Source organism: Drosophila biarmipes, chromosome 2L, assembly GCF_025231255.1.
Source record: "Drosophila biarmipes strain raj3 chromosome 2L, RU_DBia_V1.1, whole genome shotgun sequence".
Classification (NCBI taxonomy): domain Eukaryota; kingdom Metazoa; phylum Arthropoda; class Insecta; order Diptera; family Drosophilidae; genus Drosophila; species Drosophila biarmipes.
The window spans coordinates 5,271,222-5,287,773 of record NC_066612.1 but is presented as its reverse complement, the minus strand read 5'-3'; the positions used below and the strand labels follow the sequence as shown (position 1 = coordinate 5,287,773).

Sequence of the window (16,552 nt, the reverse complement as noted above, 5' to 3'; positions counted from 1 at the left end):
GGAGAATAATGCAATATCAGAAATCCGAAATATCGATCGTTGATAATCCAAGAAGAAGATGATCGTTTTTGCGGATATGGATGCCATTCAAATTCATACAGAGAGCGAGAGCAATGTTGTACAGTGATCTCTCGAAGCAGAGAGCACTGTCTTATAGCAATTATTTGTACTTTTCAATCACTTCGGCTGAAGCTATAAAATAATACCATTAAGAACAGGAAACGACTCCATATTTCATCGTCGATCGTCAATGAGGTTGACCATTTGATAGATATACGATCCAACAACGAGTGAAAATTATTAAAATTTACAGTCGTCAGACTGTGGGCATACGTCAAGTGTACGAATATCGAACGCGAAATTGCGGCAGTATAAACCGTGTTTTATAGGTAATGGCATCGAATGTACTTTCACAAAAAGAAACAATTTATAATATCCCAAGCGTTTTTGTTTTAGATAAAGAATTATAAAATACAATTTTGAAAGAGTTCTGCGAAATCTTCTTCCGTTACTTTGTTGTTCGAAACATTGACACGACGTGTAGACTGTTTATGCCGCCAGTAAACAATTGAATAATTTTTATAAAGTATATAAACAAAAAAAAATTAAAATATAAATCATAAAAATGACGAAAAACCATCGGCGTTCATTTTGAACTCCGTTGCAGAGAAACATTGCTAACGCTCTAAACTATAATGTTATGCGAACTCTTTATAAGCATATATATATATATTTGTATGTTCTTCCTCTCTGCTCTGCTCTTTGTTGGTTTTTTATGATTAGTCAAATTATGATTAGATAGATAGCTAAGATAAGTTCCTTCTTAAGGAGCGCGCATAAACACATTTTGGAACACAGATTATCACCCATACGTACTGTTGTCTCTAATCAAAAATGTATTTTCAGCAGATATGTTTTGAGTGCTTCCCTAGATTTATATTTTCAACAGATATGTTTCGAGCTTCTCTCTATTTATAAGATAAGTAAATTGATTGCGTTGCCATGCCAAACTTCAATAAAAACCTATCTGGCCTATGTAAGGATGGTCTTTTGTGCTCTTAAATGACGCAAATTTTGATACACATACTCTTTACCCCTTAAGTTAAGAAACACGTGCGAAGAATTGCTTTTTATGCTCTACAAGCCAAAAACAATATAGAACAGATAGCTCTCACCCCTCACACATCTCTTAGGTTAGCTACAAAGAGAACGAAACCTAGGGGAATAATAGCAATACCAAAACTCCCGCCAATTTGTCTACTAAAGCTATATATAAAAGCACGAGTTTCGTATAAACACACCCAGCAAGAGAAAACTACTTCATTTCGAACTCTTCTGGTATTCATATACATTTATTTCGGTATAAAACATAACTTCTTAGGAACTAAAACAAGCTCTGATGTGTTTCGTAACCACCCTCGGAGGTGGCTATGAAAACAGTAAGGTCACAATATAAACAACGAAATCAATGTAGAATTTCCTAAGATATCGACCTATAGGTCTTTTCTTAACTATTGAATTAAATACAGTTTTTAACGATAAATTGGATATTTTCTATTGTAACAATATTCTTTGGAAATTTCACGGTTCAATATCTAAAGACTAAAGAGAGAGCATTTTAACGTAAAATGGTAAACTGTCTTGATCGTAATATATATTTTTCTTTGATTAAACTAGTAGGGCACTTTATATCGGGTTAACTTAAATGTTGCTCGTAAAACTGTTCGTATGTTACTTTGCAAACTCTTCTTCCGGGGGAGCAGAGGCCCCTGGAAATAGTGTGCTATAGTCTGGTGGTGGTGTATCTTGTGGATTGGAAGCAGATGTTGCGGAGTTGAAGGTATTGCTGCTTCTATTTGGCATATCACGATTTGTTTCAGGTCTTGAGGAGTTGAAGGTATTGGTGCTTCTATTTGGGATATCACGATTTGATTCAGATCTTGAGAAGTGGAAGGTATTGGTGCTTGTATCCGGAAAATGCGTTCTAAAAAGTTCCTCGAAGCTATGTGGTAGCGGGAAACTGTCACGTCGTTCGCCACGTCCTGGATTACCTTGTGGATTGGAATCAGAGGTTGGGAAGTTGAAGGTACTGAAGCTTATGTCCGGTATATTCATTCTAAAAACATCTGGGAAACTATCACGTCGCTCGCCACGTTCTGTATTATTTGTCTCATGCGTCTCCGTTCGTTGGTGTGTTTCATAGTGGGATGAAACATTTGGAACGCGTGTTGGCCTCTTTTCGTCGCAGTAAAACACTTTTAAAATTTTAATAGCACATATCAACATTACCAAAAACATGGTGATATATAAAGGAGCTAAGTAATTCGTGGCATCCATTTTGAACTGCGTTGTAGAGGAACGTTGCTCACGCACTAAGGCACAATGTTCTGCGGGCTGATACTTTGTATCAGCAAATATAAACAATTATGTGTTCTCCCTCCCTTATGCTCTCTATCGCTCTCTTATTATACTTCTAATCTCTTAAGGGGCATGCTGTAAGACACATAAGGAATACCAATGGCTTCACATATTATCACTCATACGCACTGTTGTCTCTACTCAAAAATGTATTTTTAACATATGTGTTTTGGGTCTTTCTATTTGTTTGAAATCCCAAAACTCAAATAAATGTAACTGTCTTATGTAAAGACTATCGCCTATGCTCTTCAATGACGCTCATTTTGATACACATACTCTTTTTTAAAACTTTGCTTATAACAAAGGAGGGATACAAGCTTAGCCAAAACATATTTAAACAACTCGGTTTCACTATATCGAGGCACCACTGTGAAAAAGTTGAGAGAAACATGCGGAAACATCGGTTCGTGCTTCATTGCCGAAAAACAATATAGAAAAAAGAGAGTTATATTTTTTTGACAAAATGAATACACGTGTTAGAGGTTAGCGCTTTCCTCTCACACTTCTCTTAGGCTTAATTAAAAAGAGAATGAAACCAGCCATATGCTGTATGTACATAAGTACTAAGAGTTTCATATAAAGAACTTTAGTTTGCCTCACAATATTGACCGCACTCGGCCAAAGAAAACTTCTTCATATTAAATTCTGCTGAGATACATTAACCTTTATTTCCGATTAACCATAACTTTTTAGGAACTAAAACAAACACTTAGGTGTATCATAGCCACCTTCTAAGGTGGCAATGAATTAAACTGAGGTCACAATAAGCATAACGAAATCAGTGTCAATTTCTTAAGCTATCGAGCTAGTGGTCTTTTCTTAAGTCCTACGGAAATATCTTCTTACAGCGAATCTGACTAACAGATTATGGAAATAGTGTGTTGTAGTCCGGTGGAGGATCATCTCGGGGATCATCTCTTGAGTCATCCGGTGGCTTGTATACCATATCGTACAGTGGTGGTACATCCGTTGCACACTCCGTCGGTGTCTGGGCTTCCAAATCTGTCGGGTTAGCCACACACAGGCTCTGACTCATTGGGGGAACACTCGCGGAAGACGCTCCATGCCTTTTCGATCTCAATAAATTTTCGATAATCTTGAAGACAAACCAGGCTATACAAAACTTAACGATCGCTGACAGTCCCAGAAGTAGATTATCGTGCATTTTTTAATTCCGGTGGAGTGGATTGTTCCAACCACACTGGAGAATGATCGGAATCGATTTCTGCGAACATGGATGGCATTCAGATTCATACACGCACACATGCCCATACCCTCTCGCCGTATAAGTATTGTATCAAGAGAGCGCGAGAGCAATGTCGTACAGTGATCTCTCAAAGCAGTGAACTCCAGCTTATAAAAAAAAAAACTTTTAAAATAAATAAAAGTTTTAAACAATAAAGTAGATGTTTTTTATAATAACAATGTTCTTTGGTATTTTCTCGCCGTATAAGTATTGTATCAAGAGAGCGCGAGAGCAATGTCGTACAGTGATCTCTCGAAACAGTGAACTCCAGCTTATATAAAAAAACTTTTAAAATAAATAAAAGTTTTAAACAATAAAGTAGATGTTTTTTATTATGACAATGTTCTTTGGTATTTTCATGGTACAATTCTTTAAGTCTAAAAAGTAAGCCCTAAATGTTAAATTGTAAACTGCATTGATCAGATTATATCGTTCTATTAATTAAATTAAGCACGCTATTTTATCGAGTAAACTTTGATGTTGATTGTATTATTTGTCGGGAACTGTCGCCTCTGGAGATAGTGAGTTATAGTCCGGTGGTGGCTCATCTTGTAATTGCTCAACTAATAGAACGCCAACCAAATTAAATACGTACATTATAAGAAGACTTGGGGGAAATTCTTTCATTTTAAGGTCCGATTACGTTGAATGCTTAAAATATACTGAAATAATATTTTATTTTTTTAAATACACCCGAGGGAAATTCTTTTATTTTAAATTCCAAAACCGTACACTTAGAGTAGGGCAAGGAATTCAATCAAAATGAAACGAATCAAAACCTTGTCACTTGATTTCAGATGAAGTTGAATAATAATAATTATTATTTAAATGGCTAACCCTTTAGTTTTAAAGTTCTCACATGTTGCGAGTAATATATTTTTTGCAGTGTACCCACCAAGGCAACCAAGAAATAAATAAAAAATTAAAACGAGTCGGAAGTTTCTTTTTTTTTTGCCAAAAAGTATGTGTTTATTGACAGCTCTTTTTCTTGGTACAACTCTTAATTTCGTTGGGAAAAGAGAATGAGAGAGCTGAAACACTCTGGTAAATAATACTCAAAGTGCGTGAACTTTCCTAAACAAAACTAAAGTGGCGCCAAATTAAATTAGACATTTTATTTCATACATATTTACACAGACAGTTTTATATAACATGATTGTTTACTTCTAAGTATTTCAGATTCTACTAAAATTGTACACTTGGTGTTGCATTGGTTCCATTTTCTTCGTTTATTTGGTTTGATTATTTATTTTTGGTTTGCCATCAGCAAAAGCATGTTTGGCATTGCCACAACCTGAGAATTATGAGGTCATTAGTCCCTATCACTGTAGTGTAAGGAACTGTAAGTCCTGTGGAAACTTGGGACTCCTATGGAAATAGTGCGTTATAGTCCGGAGGAGGGTCCTCGGCTTTTTCAAGAGCACGGTTATCAGTTGGTTTAAGTGTGGCATCTTCCAGAGGTGCCGATGGTTCGAATTCCGGTGGGTCTGGCACTGGAGGTTCCCTTGCGAAGAACTTTCGATACTTGACACACTCCTCCATGGGCCACATCGACCGTAGAAGTTGAAGCAATAAAAGGAACATAATAGTGTACATAAAGCAGTGGAAAAACGTCTTTAATTCCATTTCGAACACCGTCGAAGTGGAATGTTCCAAACATACTGAAGGATGACGTTATTCATTGCGTACGCTTCGGCTGATTTAATCTAATGGATTCACAAATACGCTCTCAGCATAAAATCATAAAAAAGAGAGAGTCGCACAGTGAACTCTCTGAGTAAGAAAACCTTAAAAGAGAGCCGAAACAGAAGAGTTTGTTATTGTTTATGCAAAAGGCCTACACGCGCTGGTTTGTTGTACCTATAGAACACTATTTTTAAGTAATTCGAATATTCCTTTAAAATATTTCGTTGGTTCCAGTTTACTTTTGGAAGACATATTTGTTTTACTTATATTGGTTTTTTCAGTACGAAAAGAATCTCTTCCTGTGTCACAGTGAATGAGATCTATAACTTTAGACTTTTCTACTGTAAGTCCTGAGGAATTGTTTTTTGAGACTCCTATGGAAATAGTGCACTATAATCCGGAGGTGGGTCATCGGGTTTTCCTTGAGGTGGGTTATCAGCCGGCTCATGTGATGTATCTTCCAGAGGCTCTCTCGCAAAAAACTTTCGATACTTTACGCATTCCTCCATGGACCACATCAAACGTAGGAGATGTATTATCATACAAAACATCAAGAAGTACAAGGAGTAGTGAAGAAGTGTTTCTATTTCCATCTTAACACCGTTGAAGTTGAATGTTCCAAACGTACTGAAGAATGCGAAGGATTTTCTGTAATGGATGTATATAAACGCTCTCAGCACAGAATTACAAAAAAGAGAGAGCCGCACAGTGGACACTCTAAATAAAGTACATTCAGTTAAAGTTATTTCTTGAAAGAAAAAACTTTTTCCATATTGAACACAAGAACTTATGTTAGGCACTTAAAAAATTAAGTAATCTTTGTTTTTATTCGATTATTATTTAGAGTCAACCCATCAGTACAGTTAGTAGTTTTTTGTAAGAACGTACACTACTTTTAAGAAGAAGAAATAAGTAAATATATCAAATTTTTGGAATGAATGTAAAAATTCTTGAGATATATTTTACATTCTTAAGACTAAAGATGAGCATTTGTTAAAAGCCGACCTTTTATATCCGTTGATTTCATCACTTGAGGTATATTATGTAGCTTCTTTTAGTTTTTTGGAATAGTCTTTTTTCAGGGAACATTATTTTTAAATTTTTATACAATTCGTTCGTTATAATCCGAAGGTGGGTAATCTCGAGGGTCGGCAGGGTGCCGAGGGTCGCCACTGGGTGGCTCATCAGGTGGTTCATATGTTGCCTCAACTGGTGGAGACAAAACATCCAAATTCGGTTGGTAGGCTTCGAATAGGTGCTCGCTTTCTGGATTCTCTCTCGCAGGAGGCTCAGGTATCTTAAAACATTTCGACAAAGATATCATTGACCTAGAACACACATCACAAAAATAAAATACATAATGTTTTCAAAGTAATCTAAAAGTGTAATGACCAATTTATATGTGTTTATTCCCATTGTTGTAGAATGTTCCAGTCAAACTGAAAACACACTGAGTTGTAAGTTGCGCAGGATAGATACAGATACTCTCTCAGCTTAGAATTACGAAAGGGAAAGAGCGCCAAGTAATATTGTGCCCTTTATAAGTAGAGAACGCTGTGTTTTAGGAGTTTGTCAAAGAAAATAACCAAATAAGCAAAGAGGGCCAAAGCCAAGAGAATAGTTTATTATTGTTTGTCAATTGCTCTTAAATTCTGCATGTCTGTACATAAACATACATTAATAAATTTTGTTTTTTAATGTTTAGTTTTAACATTTCTATCTAACATTTTTTCCTGTGCATCCTGGCTGTATCCATCCCTTTCTCCGCATGCTCGTGTGGGTGGCTTCAAGTCTTGTGGCTGCAACAACAAATGCTGCAGACCCGCCCACTCACCACCCCCTTAAGCCCCTCTTTCACCTTAACCCCCGCTGGTGTTACTTGCAGTCTTGACATTTAATTATCCGCCGTCGACTGCAGCTTCCACTGAGGCTGCTGACTCTGTGTGTCAAGGTCCTCGGTTTGTTTTCGGCGGCTGGCAGGAAACGCATCTGCTGAGGTGATCTGCTGCCAAGGTCTGAGTCGTGGGGGAAATTCGACAAAATGTTCAAGGCGGGCTTGTCAATTTGCGAGAATGGCAGGCTTTTCGATTGTGAAATCAGACACATTTAATCAAAGTTCAGTTATACGTGTATAAGTATCATAAAATTGTTATATTAAAGGAGTATGCTTCCTTATTAAGAACTAGACAGTTAAATAAAAATTTCTGGAAATTAACAAGACAACAAAAAAATATTAAACTTAAAGGCCTTGTTCATTTACCAACTAAAAATTAAAACAATTAAAGTAAATACAAAATTAATCTTCCTAATTAATTTACTTCTTTGAATTGCTACTCACTCAGGAAAATAATTAGAATTTTACTTTTTTAAAATATATAAACTCGTTTACATAAACTAGGACCAATACTAACTAACTAATTGCTAACCGCTTGCTTTCTGTGTTACATTTTCAGTTGTCGAAATGGAGCGAAGCGAAAGCCGGCGAAGAAGGCGAAGGTAAGTCGTTTATCTTGAAGATATCCTGGCCACATATCAACATTACGTATACGCAACGTTGGTGTTGCTGAATTTTGAGTGCAAGTTTTAGGGAAAATGGAATGGTTGAGTTGAATTTATTGTGAGTCATAAATATAAACTAGGATAAAATATTTAGTAGTTTTTAAAGAAGAATTATGGAAATCTACCTAAGAATAAAAATACTTATGATGTACATAAGTATAGATTCGAAGTCCCTTAGAAAAAACCTGTAATTTTAATATTTATTTACTATTTAGAAGTCTGGTAACTTAGTTATCTTTTTATGGCTGCAACTCAGCCACAAATATCGCCCCAGGCAGCCTGTGATTTCAGCGGGGATTTAAATGGCAATTGCAGCTGTGTGGTGTCTGGGTTTTCAGGTCAATCAATAGTATTCCGATGGGTCCTGCCTGTGATTAGTATGCCGTGAAAAGCCGTGAACAGGATATCGGTGTGGGTGTGTGCTAGTGTGTGGTTGCGACGCCATTTTGCCTGGCATGCAACTGGGTTTACGTGTGGTCGCGACCTACGACAACCTGCAAGAAAGTCGCCTAGGTTAAGTCCTGCGCAGACTCACACCAAGGCACTCAAAGGAATTCGTTTGTGCACCAGTGTGCATGTCCTGCCAGTAAGTGTGTGCGAGTCTGTGGGCTGTAGGTGTAATCAATGAAAGTTCAACGCACGTCGAAGGCAAAAAAATTAGACCGTTCCTTGGCTGGAATTTTTTTGGTTGGACAAAACACATTTTTACATGGTTTTAGTTTGTAAGCTATTATCAAACTCTCAAAATGATTTTTTAAATTTTATTAGAGGTTAGCATAATAGGCTGATTATATTTTAATCTGTGTAGCATACTTTTCAATGTAAATAAGATGATGAGTCAATTCAACAATGATGGTTTTTATAAACATTAAGGATTTTAAATAGTTATTCTGAAAAAACAGCTTACCACTTTGGCCTTTATTAATTAAATCGAATTAAAAGCAATCGCAATGGTTTATAAAGGCAACAGTGTCCTTGATTAATCTCATAATCTGGTGGCACTCTTTAATAACCTTTAAAATATCTCCCCCAGTTTAAAAACCTACTCTAGTCGAGGACTATGCAAATAAGCTTGCACTTTTTAGGGCGCCTGCGAGTGTGATGTTTGTTTGCCTGCCGATGCGGCCAATGTCATTGGAAATTAAATGCCAAAAAGTGACAACACATCGAGCCGCACAGGCACATTTAATATAAAAAAGAAAACAAACAACAAGAAACAGGTCATAACTGACCCAGATTTCTGATGCCACCATACACATCGCGTATACGCCGCGTGTTCGCGTTTGCCTCTATGGTTCAGCCCTTCCCTTTTCCCCTTTTTGTGCCAGCATTTTCCGATTGAAAATTATTATTTTATTTTCTAGCCATGATAACGATAACGATTGCAGCCCAAGGTCGTAGAAATCAGAAAATTCTGTTTTAATGGCAATTTGATGATTTCCAGGAGCTGTTGCCTTGAACAGCATCGGGTGTGGCTGCGTGGGTGGGGCTGCTGTTCAAGGTCGATCGGGGTTGAAAATAACCGGATTATCTTTGGCAGACATCTGGGAGGTCACACAGATACAAAAAATGTCAAAACCAATTTTATATAAACAGGGAACTTTAAAATAAATATTTTAACCATCGAAAAATGTTAAGTTGATAGGAAAAACGAAAAGATGTTTCTCTCCTTTTAAAAATGCATTAAAGTATACAAGCAAAAACACAAAATAATGCCTTAAATTAATGTTACTTACTAAAATTACCACTTTCTTCAAATAAATGTAAAAACTAGAAAATTCTCAATGAGAAAGATTGTTTCCTCATCCAATGATAATTTTTAACTTAAAAAAGTAAGGCTGCGATTTTTAGCAGATGTCCAATTATCTCATAATATTGTAAAATTCATTTATTATACTTTATTCATTCATAATATTCTTTCCCAAATAGACGACGGAAAAAAGCTGCACTTTGTGAGTCCGGCACGCCGGAAATCGGTGCTGGCCCCCATCCTCAATAAGATCAAGAATGGCGCCGATGCGGCGGAGAGCGCCGAGAAGAAACTGGGAAGCGAGAGCAGCGGCAGTGGCCATATAGCGGTCCAGATTGAGCCAGCCAGGCGGGTGAAGGTGGGTTTGCAGCTCAGCTTGGAAGCGCCATCCCTCAAAATAATATAACCACCCGCATCCTATCAACCCACCAGCGTCACAGCATTCACGGCATGATGGAGGAGGAGAACACGATCCGGCCGCATCAGGAGATCCGCCAGCTGACGCTGGAGGAGAAGAAGTTCCTGCTGGCCGTGGAGCGGGGCGACATGGCCGGCACTCGGCGGATGCTGCAGAAGGCCCAGGACACGGAGTACATCAATGTGAACTGCGTGGATCCCTTGGGACGAACTGCCCTGCTGATGGCCATCGACAACGAGAACCTGGAGATGGTGGAGCTGCTGATCAACTACAATGTGGACACGAAGGATGCCCTGCTGCACTCCATCTCGGAGGAGTTCGTTGAGGCTGTGGAGGTGCTGCTGGACCACGAGAATGTGACCTTTCACAGCGAGGGCAATCATGTGAGTGGAATAGAATTACTCTTGCATCTCTTAGAGAAGTCCCGAATTGTTTTTTTTTTAACCAAGAGCTGGGAGTCCGCCTCGGAGGATACCTCGACCTTCACGCCGGACATAACGCCCCTGATCCTGGCCGCCCATCGCGACAACTATGAGATCATCAAGATCCTTTTGGATCGGGGAGCTGTGCTGCCCATGCCCCATGATGTGCGTTGTGGCTGTGATGAGTGCGTCCAGTCCCGCCAGGAGGACTCCCTCAGGCACTCGAGGTCCCGCATCAACGCCTATCGGGCCCTGGCCAGTCCCAGTTTGATAGCACTCTCCTCCAAGGACCCCATTCTCACGGCCTTCGAGCTGTCCTGGGAGCTGCGCCGACTCAGCTTTCTCGAGCACGAATTTAAGGTGGGTTTTGGAACTGGTTCATGCACAGAAAAAATAGCACATAAGGATCAGTTTGATACTTCCATGGTAAATTTGAAAATATACTTTTTTTTCTCAAATTGATAAAGAGAGAGAGAATTGGTTTTGTAAGAAAGAGGCAGCCATGTTCATAATTCTCCAAAGTGTAATAGGAGAGAGGAAATGCAAGATGGCGAATCACTCGGAAATAGAAAAGAGAGCAAAATGCAAGATGGCGGAACTCTCCGAAAAAGAGAGCAAAACGAAAGATGGCGGAACTAACCGAAAAAGAGAGCAAAAACCAAGATGGCGAAATTCTCCGAAAAAGAGAGCAAAAAGCAAAATGGCGAAACCCGCCGAAAAAGAGAGAAAAAAGCAAGATGGCGTAACTCTTAGAAAAAGAGATCAAAAAGCAAGATGACGAAAGTGATAAGGCCCGTATCTAGATAGAATTGAATAGAATTGACACTGAACTTCATAAATGTGATCATCGTATCTTATAAATATTTTTGTCCGTGTAGCTATTTCAAGCTATAATAATGCCAAATATTTCCCCAGAACGAGTACCAGGAGCTGCGCAAGCAGTGCCAGGACTTCGCCACCGCATTACTGGACCACACTCGCACTTCCCACGAGCTGGAGATCCTGCTCAACCATGATCCCACCGGTCCGGTTTACGAGCACGGCGAAAGGATGCATTTAAACCGCCTGAAGCTGGCCATCAAACTGCGCCAGAAGAAGGTGGGTTTACTACTTTAAAAACCTATTTCCTAATTAAAATCTCTTTTTTAGTTCGTGGCCCACTCGAATGTGCAGCAACTGCTGGCGAGCATTTGGTACGAGGGACTACCAGGTTTCCGCAGGAAGAACATGGCACTGCAAGCAGTGGACATCATACGGATCGGCATCATGTTTCCCATCTTCTCGCTGGCCTACATCCTGGCACCCTACTCAAGCATTGGCCAAACGATGCGAAAGCCCTTCATCAAGTTCATCTGCCACAGCGCCTCCTACTTCACCTTTTTGTGTGAGTAAAAAAATAAGGCTTTATATAATATTCTATTATAAAGTGATATAAAATTAAGATTATATTCCCCTAAAATTTCTTAATTGTCCTTTCCAGTTCTTTTAATGCTGGCTTCTCAGCGTATAGAGACCTTCATTGGGGGCTGGTTCTTTGCGGACTCCTCTGGCATGCTCAACAAGGTGGAGGAGTTGCCCACGAAGCGAGGGGCTAAGCCTACCTTCATAGAGTGGCTAATCCTGGCCTGGGTCAGTGGTCTCATCTGGAGCGAGGTGAAGCAACTGTGGGACGTTGGTCTGCAGGAGTATCTCAACGATATGTGGAATGTGATCGACTTTGTCACGAACTCCTTGTACGTGGCCACGGTGGCTCTGCGGGTGGTGTCCTTTTTTCAAGTAATACCTGTTTTCCATATGGTTTTTGAACTATTTTATTAATTATCATCTTAACAGGTACAAAAAGAGATGATATACAACTCGCATGCCACGGATCTGCCGCGAGAGCGTTGGGACGCCTGGGATCCGATGTTGATTTCGGAGGGTCTATTCAGTGCAGCGAACATTTTCAGTAGCCTCAAGCTGGTTTATATATTCTCGGTGAATCCGCATCTGGGGCCACTGCAGGTGTCGCTGTCCCGGATGGTGATGGACATCATGAAGTTCTTCTTTTTATATGTCCTGGTCCTCTTCGCTTTTGGCAGTGGTCTCAATCAGTTGCTGTGGTGGGCTTATAACTATTAAAATATATTTTATCTATTTAGATAATTTACCAATGCTCTTTTCTAAACATTTTTAGGTACTATGCGGATCTGGAGAAGAAGCGTTGTCCTGAGGTTTCTCCCATGAGTGCTCTTCTAAACATGAATGGAACTAATGATCCAAATGCGTGTATAGTGTGGCGTAGGTTCTCCAAGTAAGTCATATTAAATAAAAAAAATGGTATTTAAAGTATCTACAATTTATCTACAGTTTATTTGAGACAACTCAAACCCTTTTCTGGGCTGTCTTTGGCCTGATCGATTTGGATAGCTTTGAGTTGGATGGCATTAAGATCTTCACCAGATTCTGGGGCATGCTCATGTTTGGAACCTACTCGGTTATCAATATTGTGGTGCTGCTCAATTTGCTCATTGCCATGATGAACCATTCGTACCAACTAATTTCGGTGGGATATTTATGGGTTTTTAATAAATCTCTTAGTAAACAAACTCTTTTCTTGATTGCCTTAGGAACGTGCTGATGTGGAGTGGAAGTTTGCACGCTCTAAGCTCTGGATAAGCTATTTCGAAGAGGGCGGAACCTGTCCACCCCCATTTAACATTATACCCACTCCGAAGTCCATTTGGTATGCCATTAAATGGATGCGTCGGGTCTTCTGCAGCGGATCGTCTGCCGCTCGAAGGGAACACCTCAAGACAATAAGGGTGAGTAGCCCAGTTCGTCTAATATTTAAGGCATTAATCCTATTTCTGAAAAGTTTAGAATTTTGTTGTTGTTGTTCAGATTGTAGATTTTCTAATCATACATTTTTGAAATTTTCTCCAGCGAAAGGCCCAGCAGGCCAGTGATCGGGACTTTAAGTACCAGCAGATAATGCGAAATCTGGTCAGGAGGTATGTGACTGTGGAGCAGCGAAAGGCCGAGTCTCAAGGAGTCACTGAGGACGATGTGAACGAGATTAAGCAGGACATATCCGCCTTCCGGTGCGAGTTGGTGGAGATACTCAAGAACAGCGGCATGGACACGAATGTGACGGCGGGACAAGGTGGTGGTAAGCCTGATGAACAGCTAGGGATTACTAACCCACCTCTATTTGAATGGGTATTCTCTCTGCCCACAGGAGGTGGTGGCAAGAAGAACCGCCAGAAGGAGCGTCGCCTGATGAAGGGCTTCAATATCGCACCACCTGGCTCCACGGGATCCTTGGCTCCCGTGGCCGAGTTCTCCACCTCGCTGGACAACTATGAAAACCAGCACGAGATCCTCAGCTCCACGCTGTCCACCCTCTTCACCCCGAACTTTATGCACAAGCGCCAACAGAGCCAGGCCGGAAGTGGGGGCGGTGGATCGGAGTCACCGACCTCGCCCACAGCCGCCCAGGGAACTCAGGGGGCGGCAATGGCCTCCAGCAGCCAGGGCACCAAGTACAACAAGTCCGCTCTGAAGCCGTACAACAAGCGCATTGCGGGTCACAAAAAGAGATGGGGTGAGTCTTAAAAACCAAAAATATATTTTTATACAAGTTAGAAAAAAACAAATTAAATAGTAAAGGCTTGAAGTGTTTATGCTGTTAAAAAGTTATTCTGAATACTTCTTCTGAACATAAAATAAATTGTTGCATACTTTTAGACGTAAAATCTTTATATAAAATTACCCTTATGAATTTTATGTAGATTGGGTTAGGAATTAAGTTGGTTTTCATGGTGTATCGTGTTGCTTTCTTAAAATTTTCCTAAGAAATTACTTTTGGCTTCCGTTAAATTATTATTATCCTTTTTAGGCACCTTGATAGAAGCCGCCAAGGTTGGCAATGTGAGCAAAATGCTGGGTCGTTCGAAGTCCGAGGACTCGGTGTGCAACTCCTCGCACACATCCACTCCAGTTCATGGTCAGATGCGGGTCACCTACGCGCAGAACTCAGCCCAGCAGGGATATGGATACCATGGAGAGGGCAGTTCCACAACGACATCCACATCAACATCCACGCCAACTCCCACGATTTCGGTGGTCAGCAATTCTCCATCAGCCCATGCGGGCGTTGGTTCCCACTTCTTTCACACGACAAGTGGTGGGTTTAAAGATACGTTCATAGATCATCCTAGTAATCTTTACGTACTATTTAATCAGGTCTCACTGCTATTGCTGCCCTGAAGCGAAAACGCAAAAAGTTCTCATCGAGCAAGAACATTTGCCCAGTTACAGAATCAGTGGCTGCAGCCAATGCGGCTGAGATACTTAATGATAAGGTGAGTTGGCAAGTTTTATCAATAAATTATTAACCAGAATATCTCTGGCAGACCCTGAAAAGGGTATCCAGCTATCCGGCAGCGGAGGCAGGAGTCCAGCACAAGGATCCGGCTCAGTTGGTAAGGCCCCGACGGCATGAGCAGACCCAGAGCCAACACGACTCGGTGGAGACCAATTCAACTTTCACGCTGTCCATCGATCCATCCAACACGTCCGTGAACTCCAGGGAGCCCCTGATCAGCACCAGTTGTGTTTCAACCACGGGAGCTATTGGCTGAAGGATTTCCAGGAGCACAGAGAAGACCAGAATACCAAAGAAAAGCTTAAGGGATAGCCACAGTTACCAAAGATAAAGCAGCTAAACTACTTAGATGGCGCACCTGAGGCATACACATAGATACTATACAGATACACATTGTTGACATTTTTGATATGAAGACATAACCGAGTGTGGAGCTAAACAAACTAAGGAAGCTATACATAAACCAACACAGGCTAGATCTTAAATTACCTCACCATGTTAGGATATAGAGACCATTCAGTGGAGTAAGCACTCACCCTACCACTCACTAACTGTTAACCAACACTGGCAACTCGGAAACCACTGCTCTGCACTACTATACCTCAACCTAACCTATCAACTTTATTTACGTAACTTCAGCCTCTATCGAATCGCCTCTAAACAACATAATATTCGGCTAGCCGATGTTTATATAATCTTGCATTTATGAACCAAAATGATCAGTTATGGTCGTCCGATATTCATACAATTCCCAAAGAAAATTCAAAATATATTCAAAGCAAGCTCTTTTGTATCAAGATTATCTCCTCAACCTGAACCATAAAGCACACATATCATGCAATCGCTTTATAGAGAAACCTTTTACACCAAAAAACAAAGTACCATCTCCAAGTCGAGTTGGAAGTATAGATCCAGTAAAGTCCTTTACCAAATACAAATACGAATACTAAACTATCCCATATCGATGTTGAACGTTGCCTTAGCATGAAACATATTTTTTATACACATGAGTTTTGGATGAACATTGAATTACTGAAACGTACTGTACCCGCAATGAGGGAAGCGCTGTGTATTTGTTGATTTGAGAGAAGGGATTTTGAAACCGAGGATTTGTTGTTGTTCCAGCAAGCAAGCAAGTAAGCAGAAACGCAAAAGCAAAGCAAGGCAAAAGCAAACGCAAGCAAAGCAAGTAAATGAATAAATCAAAGGAAACCACAATTTTATACACCGATTTTAACCAACACGACAAACAATAATCGAATCGCATACTACTAAAGTGTTTGTGTTTTATGGGTATGAATATCTGCGATAAGATGTGCGTATCCATAGCCTACGAGCACTACGATTTTAGCATATATAATATGTATACATATATAGAATACAAATATGAATAATCGAAATTTTTAGATGATTTTTGCGTTATAGTAGACAAATACCCACACAAATACACGAATAATATACGGAATATCAACGAAAACAATAACAAGGAATATCATATAGCATTTTATATAAATACTTTCTTTTGGAACAGCAGAAGTATGTTGCACAATTGCCGGACATATCTTTGCTGGTGCCAGAAAAAAATCGAAGCAGGCAAGCGAAATACCAGATACAATGTTAGAGTAATATAAAGAAATTGTTATTTGCACGGAAACATAAACTAATAAAAGTATATCGAAACGTA

General features: G+C 39.8%; 1 protein-coding gene across 1 annotated transcript in view; it reads left to right on the top strand.

The window, feature by feature from the left end:
• Window positions 1–16,552, top strand: part of LOC108033625 (transient receptor potential-gamma protein) — a 24,870-nt gene extending 8,318 nt beyond the window's left edge. Inside the window, exons 2-17 of the mRNA XM_050885613.1 lie at window positions 7,804–7,846; window positions 9,839–10,017; window positions 10,092–10,460; window positions 10,527–10,859; window positions 11,415–11,597; window positions 11,649–11,883; window positions 11,980–12,275; window positions 12,333–12,601; window positions 12,676–12,792; window positions 12,849–13,044; window positions 13,109–13,303; window positions 13,425–13,650; window positions 13,720–14,085; window positions 14,380–14,667; window positions 14,727–14,845; window positions 14,897–16,552. Of these exons, the coding sequence (XP_050741570.1) occupies window positions 10,110–10,460; window positions 10,527–10,859; window positions 11,415–11,597; window positions 11,649–11,883; window positions 11,980–12,275; window positions 12,333–12,601; window positions 12,676–12,792; window positions 12,849–13,044; window positions 13,109–13,303; window positions 13,425–13,650; window positions 13,720–14,085; window positions 14,380–14,667; window positions 14,727–14,845; window positions 14,897–15,124 (3,402 nt within the window). The 5' untranslated portion in view covers window positions 7,804–7,846; window positions 9,839–10,017; window positions 10,092–10,109 and the 3' untranslated portion in view covers window positions 15,125–16,552. The remainder of the gene's footprint in view (window positions 1–7,803; window positions 7,847–9,838; window positions 10,018–10,091; window positions 10,461–10,526; window positions 10,860–11,414; window positions 11,598–11,648; window positions 11,884–11,979; window positions 12,276–12,332; window positions 12,602–12,675; window positions 12,793–12,848; window positions 13,045–13,108; window positions 13,304–13,424; window positions 13,651–13,719; window positions 14,086–14,379; window positions 14,668–14,726; window positions 14,846–14,896) is intronic.